This window comes from Mustela erminea, chromosome 7 (genome assembly GCF_009829155.1).
Source record: "Mustela erminea isolate mMusErm1 chromosome 7, mMusErm1.Pri, whole genome shotgun sequence".
NCBI lineage: Eukaryota > Metazoa > Chordata > Mammalia > Carnivora > Mustelidae > Mustela > Mustela erminea.
In genome coordinates this window covers 139,929,310-139,936,549 of record NC_045620.1, presented here as the reverse complement: position 1 = coordinate 139,936,549, position 7,240 = coordinate 139,929,310, and the positions used below count along the sequence as shown (strand labels likewise).

The following is a 7,240-nucleotide window of genomic DNA, read 5'->3' as shown; positions in this document are numbered from 1 at the left end:
CAAGAAGATGTCACGCATCCCAGGAATTCATTTCACAGAGCTGGCGCATCCAAGAGACCTGAGCAAGGGCAGGTTGAACAGGAAATGAAAGGCAGGGATACAGATGCAAAAATTAGACACGAACTACCATGGTGGGACATTAAAGCCACGGCGGGGGTGGGGGCGGGTGCAGGCAGTGAGCCCAGGGCAGGAGCGGTAACAGGGCAAACGTCGCATCTGCTCGCCGCAGGTGTAAGTCAGTGGAGACAAGCGCTCTGCGCACATGAGGAAATGCCGGAGACAAGCACAAAAACTTTTTAATAAACTAAGAATGAGGACTCCTTTCCTGAACGTGATTAAAAATATCTACTCCAACCACAAAGCTGATAGGAGAAACCCAACGCTACATGAGAGGGGGTGTTCCCTCTGAAACCGCGGAGAAGACAAGGCAGTCTGCCTTCCCAGCATTCCCCCAGCCCCCCAGCAAAATAAAAAAGGGGGGGCAACCCATATCTCGCTCGCTAGCTAGCCATCATCCGTCAGGAAGGCAGGGGCAAAGTTGACATAATTCAAACATGCCTATGTGAAAAAAAAAGAATCTGAAAAGATACACATTTATAAAATTCCATAACATGAATAGAAAAAGCAATAGTTTTCCTATACGGCAGCATTAACAGGGCAAACATGAAAAAAGAATCCTATTCCTAACAGTAAAATTGAGTATCTAGAAGTTAACCTTACAAAGACTACGTCAGGCTCCTGTGATGAAAGCCACAGGCCAACAAGGTGCCCTAAGAACGGATTTGAACCAGTGAAGGAAGACAGCGTGTTCCACATCCAAAGACTGATGTGGGGAAGACGCGCGCTCCTGCCGACCTGACACGTGAATTTAATGCAACTCATGCAGAATTCCAGTAGGATCGTTGATGTAGAATTGGTCAGAAAGGCCACCTAGAGTAATGAAAAGCAAGAAAAGGCAAGGGAAGTTTTCAACCGCGAGTAACTTGGATGCCTGTAGGACCCTTCATGATGAAATAAAGCGCAAGATATAAATGGGCGAGCCTCGAGGGCCAAAACACACACAGTGATGGCGCCAATGAACGGAGACCCAGAAATGTGCCTGGACAGGTCTGGGCAGGTCGTGCGTGATAGACTTTGGCACTCAGATTTGAGGGGTGGCCCGCAAGAGATCACGAGCCCAGATGTGGGCGCCTGGGGGGCTCAGTCGGTAGGAGTCTGCCTTCAGCTCAGGTCATGATCTCAGGGTCTCGGGATCCAGCACTATGTCGGGCTCCCTGCCTCTCCCGCTCCCTCTGCGGCTCCCAACTCACGCTCTCTCTCTCTCTCACAAATAAATAAGAATTTTAAAATTTTTTTTAAAAAAGAGCTCAGATCTGCCTGGCTGTCTGGTCCAAATCCTGCTTCCACTGCTGTAGCCATGTAACCCTGAGCTAGAATCTTACCTACTCTTTGTTTTAATATCTTCATCAGTAAAATGAGGATATGAGTATCTAACAGTTCTCTTGTGAGGGTTAGATAAGTTATTTTTTAAAGGTTTTTTTTAATTTATTTGACAGGCAGAGATCACAATTAGGCAGAGAGACAGGCAGAGAGAGGAGAAAGCAGGCTCCCCGCTGAGCAGAGAGCCCGATGTGGGGCTCGATCCCAGGACCCTGAGATCATGACCTGAGCCGAAGGCAGAGGCTTAACCCACTGAGCCACCCAGGTGCCCCAGATAAGTTATTTTTATTTAAAACCCTTCCAGACGACCAGGCACATAGTAGGCTCCGGATAAGAATGTATTAAACAGGGGTGCCTGGCGGGCTTAGCTGGTGAGGCATTTGAGTCCAATCGCCGGGTTGTGAGTTGGAGCCCTGCGTTGGATGCCAAGATGACTCAAAAATAAAACCTTCCAAAAAACTTAAATAAAAGAAAAATTATGTTAGGAAAATTAGTTAATGGCGGGGGGAGACAATGAAGGAGACCCACACACGTTCACACCAGACACCCCCTCGGGGGCAGCAGATGGGACACAAAGTTAGTCGTGCCGTCCCTGGTGCAAATTGTAGACGGATCTATGGTCTTGGAGAAGTAAAGCGCTTCTAACCGAGAGAGCGGGGGTGGGGGGGGGCAGAAGGGGAAGGAGGCAACGGACAGAAGGGACGAGTAAACACAGACCGCGGACAGCTAGGAGAAGGGCGAGTCTAGCGACAAGCCCTCATCAGCCGTGAGAGCTTGGTGCATGTTTGAGTTAAATAGGAGAGGACAGAGCATTATACAAGCTTAAAAGTGAAAATAAGCAGGTCAGGGCAAAAATAATCTCTGGCATCAGATCAGGAATTCCTACATTCTCCATCTTTATAGGAACCTTCAGAAAACAAAAACAGGAAACTGAAATGTCTCCAATCAATCACTTTTTTACATTAAAAAAATATTTTCTGGGGGACCGAGTCTCCTTGTTACAGCTACAAAACCCGCACGAACACCAAAGAGCACACATCTCGTCTGAAATGTGCATCTACCTGGACCCAAGATGCTGCACGTGCTGTGCCTCGGGGGTCGCCGCCTCGCTGTGTGCAAAGCCGCCGCTGCTTCCCGGGGAGCCGGGGGTCCGCACTGTCAGATCACACCGGGGACGCCCTGCGGCTGCCGCGCCCATAGCTCCCTGCAGTTGTGGGCAGGGGATCAGGGACACCGAGAAGCCGCCCCACAGTTCCCAGGGAGAAGGCAGCAGGAAGAAGGATCGGCTTGGCCGGAACCCAGGCCCTCCGAGGGGCTGGAGGAACCCTGAGCATCGATCGAGCACCACTGGGATCCATCTAGGAGAAGCTGAGCCCAGCGGCAAGGACATCCCAGACAGTAGGGACGGTGCCAGACCAGTGACTTGGGGGGAGCCGGGCCCTCAGGCGGGACTCGAAGGATTTGTAAAAATCACCAGACGGGAGCAACTGGCCACGGTCTCTCCATCGCGAAAGTGAGATGTGGGCATGGTTTGCTTCTAGTGCCTTCTGCACTCCACAGCTCCCTCCGTCTTCCCGCCACGGCCTGCGCGGCTGTGACAGAGGGACACGGATGATCCCATGCCGGGTGCTCCATAGGCTGTCTCATCCCAAAGACCAACCGTGCCCGTGTCCCCGGCGTACAGGTGAGAAAACCGAAACCACACAGGCGGCCCAGCATCCAGCCCTGGGCTTGCTGTGCTCCAGAGCCCGGGCATCAGAGGCCGGGGAGGGGCCGAGCTCTCCTTCCGGGGGGAGGTGGGAAGAAGCCCCCAGGCCTCGTGGCCCGGGTCCTGCCCACGGACACACTGCCTTCTCCCTCGGCCTCCCCCAACACCCCTGCTCTGGAAGCGCTCGACCCTCTCCCTCTCCCCACATGGAGGCGCCCTGTCTGTGGGATGACGGTGACCACCGTGGAGGCGAAAACCCGGGGCCACTCGCTGCACCCCCGGGGACAGGCCGGCCAGCACACAGTGTGGACCCCAGGCGGTAGCAGAGGGAGGGCGGAGGGAAGACAGGTGCGTGTCCTGGAGTCTGCGCGTTTGCACCAGAAGACCTAGTCCCTTCCTTCTCTTCCTCGCCATCCAAACGTGCAGGCCTGGCCACGTGTGCGCACGTGTGGGAACTCTCCGTCTGGGAAGTCTGCCGGTGCCCACGCGCACGGCCCCGCTGACTCTTCTCTGGAGGAGAGCGTGTGGGTCAGGGAGGGCGGGCATGAGGGTCGCAGAGAGGCCATAGGTGTGAGAGAGGTTGTGCAGGTCAGACACAGGAGGGTGTGAGGTCGGAGACACGTTGTTCAGGTGAGGGAGGGAGGCTGTGTGGATCAGAGGGGAAGGGTGTGCAGGTCAAGAGAGGCCATGCGGGTCAGCGGGAGGCCGTGTGGGTCGGGGCTGGTTCATGAGCTCTCGGCCTGCATCACGGAGCAAGGGCACGGAGACAGGCAGAGGGGAAAGCTAGGGCCCCTCTGGGTTTTGAGAGCATCGGAAGCATACAATGCTAGCTCGTGCTAGAGGCCGAGGTTCGGTGAGATTACAATATTATTTGCCTCGAGACCTGACTCTTTTAATTTCGCTGGAGAACCCAGCTTTGGACAGGAAATCAATTGTCTGTTGTTATCGGCGGTGGAGAGGAAATCAGGGCCCACATCCCTGGGCTGCTGTCCGGGGTGTGATTTATTGGAAGCCAGGTGGACTCCCAGGTGGCGATGACAAGTGAGGACCGAGCTCCATGCGGCGGCCCGGCCAGCACCAGGCCTGGGCTCGAAAGCAAGCGGCACCCGGGCAGGGCGTGCCCGGCTTCCTTGCCCCCTCCTCGCCAGCGGAAAGACTGCGGGCTGTAGGTGGTGGGGAGAGATTCCCGGGGGAACGTGCGGAGACATGTGGGGGACGTGGGGGACACAGGGGGACATGGGAGGGCATGGGGCACACGGGCCTTGTGAGCGCCCGGCAGAGGCCGCGGCACACAGATGCTGTCCCCGAGCTTCGTGACAGCGGCTGACTGTGGACAGCAGAGCCGGTGCTCTCAGGCCTGACCTCAGCGGCTGCGCCCGCGATCCCCCTGCAGGGGCACATGCCGGGCACAGGACACGCGGAAAACACGCGGGCTCTGCAGAACCGCCGTACCTGGGTTTCTCCACGGAACGCACGCTGTTTCTCGCCTTCAGTAATTTCATCTTTTGGAAGGCGAAATCGTCCCTCTGCAGAATTGGTTTTTGATTTGCTGGTGTTTACCTGACAGGAAGCATCTCCAGGAAGAAATAGCTCTGCTCGGTGCCGCAGCGCCGTCTCGTCTCTCCTAAATTCCAGGCCATCTGCTCGCCTCGGTGCCCTGGAGACCATCCAGATAGCAGACATCACTCCATCCCCGAAACGAGTCCCTGGGCAGCTCAGACAGCCCGGGAAGGACTCGGAGTGCAGCGGCTGCCGCGGGGGCGGCGGGAGAAAGGCCAGTGAGGGGCGGGCTGGCCGAGGGCTCCCCGGAGGCGGCAGCCCCAGCAGGCCTGCAGGTGGCGATCAGGGCCCACATGTCCCTCGGTGGGAGCCGCCTGCAGGTCGTGACCCCCGGAGAGGACACGAAGTGCTCAGATGGCCCCAGCACCGGCGTCTCCATGAGCCACGCCAGATGAGCACAGGTGAGTGTCCCTGGCACCACGGTCAGGGGGCCACCTGCCCACCAGAGGTCAAAGGCCTGGCCTATAGGCGTGTGGGACCGGGGCTGGGTCTGTAGAGTCCGGAACCTCTCGCCCGGCCCACTGGGCGGCTCCGAGACCAGTCCCTAGATGAGGGGCTGCCTCTCCAAACAGTCATACACAAAACCACGATTGTATTTGTTTCGGACTGCGTAAAGAGGTTTAACAAATCATACATATTTATTCGCTAACAAATCGGATTTATTACAAAACTAAAATACAGTGAAATCAGACAAAAGCCACTCAGCGTGTGCTCACCAGGCCCCATCCACGGTGCGCCCCCCCCACGCCCACACGGCCCTGGGGTGAGCGGACACAGGCCTGCCCCGATCACAGCCCAGCCGGGGACCCACGGGCAAACAGACAAGCGGACAGGATCCTGCTCTCTCAGAGGAGCAGGGCCAGGGAAGAACCCAGCATGGATGCGCGGCTCCTCGGGGACCCTCCCTCCCTGCGGGCGGCTGTCTCCCAGCCTCCGGGCCATTCCCAGCTCCTGGGGGCTGCTGGCTCCTTCCTGGTCCCATCCTCAAAGCCAGCAACTCAGGGTGAGCCCCTCCCATGGCTTCTCTGACTCACCCTCCTGCCCCCTTCCCACTTCCACGAGCACAGGACCACCAGGGGCCCAGCCGGGGCACCTGGGATGACGTCCTGGCTGGCCCTCGGCAACCGTCATTCCCTCTGCCAAGCCCCGGGGGCCACGCGTCATGGCGTCTGGGGGCGTCTGCGTACCCTCTGCAGCGGCTACCCCACCCGGGCCCCGGGAAGGGCTCCTCCAGGATCCACTTGGACGCCGACTCGGCCACTGACACAGAGCAGACGTGTGCGAGCTGGAAAGGCAGCCCCTGAAGGGGCAGCGGGTGTCCAGCCCCCAGGATGGGAGGAACCAGACCTGGCCTGAGGGCCGGATGGGCCAGCCAATGGGCACCCAAGCAGGGGCTGTGGGCCCGGTGTGGGGAGCCCCCCGGCTGTGTGAAAAGGGCAGTCGGAACCATTAAAGATTTTAAGCACAAGAATGACATGATCTGATTTATATTTTTTAAAGATCACTCTGTTATTTGACATTTGAAATGATATTTGAGATGCGTCTTGAGAGTACGGGTAGGATTCAGACAGATGGGGGGGTGAGACGTGTGCTTCAGGTACAGAGAGCTGGGATGCAGGACCGCAGGTGGACACAGCGGAGACGAGACACAGCCTGTACGTGAGCGAGGGGGCCAGGGCCGGGAGGACCGGGGGACCCCAGGCAGGAGGGGCCAGAGCCGGGAGGTCTGGGGGACCTCGGAAGGGGTGCTGGGGGCAGCACAGGAACCCATAGTGATTCTCAGGTTCGGGGTGCGTGGACGGGCCTGTCCTCCTGCTCTTTAACAAGTGATCGATAGCACTGAAACGCGCAGCCGGCAGAGCCTTACATCATCATTAGTTGCCGTTAAAGAATCAATAATCGGAATGAGAGGGTCTCGGTAGAAGGTCAGATGTCGGGCTGCTGGGCCCGGTCAGCCCTGGAGGTGCCCACTCGGGGCCTGACCACGATCTGCACACGGAGTCCCTGCATAAACAGAGAATTCTGTGGGAATCTAGCAGAAAATACAACCCTTCTTGGCTCGCCCCTTCCAGTTTTTATTTTTCTTGTTTCCAACACATAATTCCACCTCAGAGAAGCGTTCGCTTGGGGGCCAGCAGGCGCACACAGGGCAGAGCAGGGCCCCACAGGTACCTGGCGGGGGCCTTCACTGCACCCAGGGAACCCTGCAAGAGGGAGCCCTGAGGCTCTGTCCCCGCCTGGCGGTGCGAGACACGGGGACGCGCTCTTGTTCTGACCTTTGCAGGTGATGCGGAATGTGTGCCCCGGGGCTGGAACAGAGGATTGTGGGGACTCGTTAACCAGTAAGACGGAAAACAGACAGAAAAACAGTCAAATGACAGTGCGACCTCTGCCTCTTGGAGCCCCGCCCTCTAGGAGCGCGCTCCGTGTGGGCATCACGTGGCCCCGTCCGACCCCCCAGAATGACTCCGGCCGGCTCAGGGGCGTCAGCGGTCAGGCTCCACGACACCCACCTCATCTGGGGGAGAAGTG

General features: G+C 57.7%; 1 protein-coding gene across 1 annotated transcript; it reads right to left on the bottom strand.

The window, feature by feature from the left end:
- Positions 1–2,138: 2,138 nt before the first annotated feature.
- LOC116596255 (translation initiation factor IF-2-like) lies at positions 2,139–4,588 on the bottom strand. The gene is made up of 2 exons (XM_032353444.1): positions 4,032–4,588; positions 2,139–3,658 (listed from the first exon to the last, which is right to left on the bottom strand). Exons 1-2 carry the CDS (start codon positions 4,384–4,386, stop codon positions 3,084–3,086), a joined length of 930 nt encoding a protein of 309 aa, XP_032209335.1. The 5' UTR covers positions 4,387–4,588; the 3' UTR covers positions 2,139–3,083.
- Positions 4,589–7,240: the final 2,652 nt, after the last annotated feature.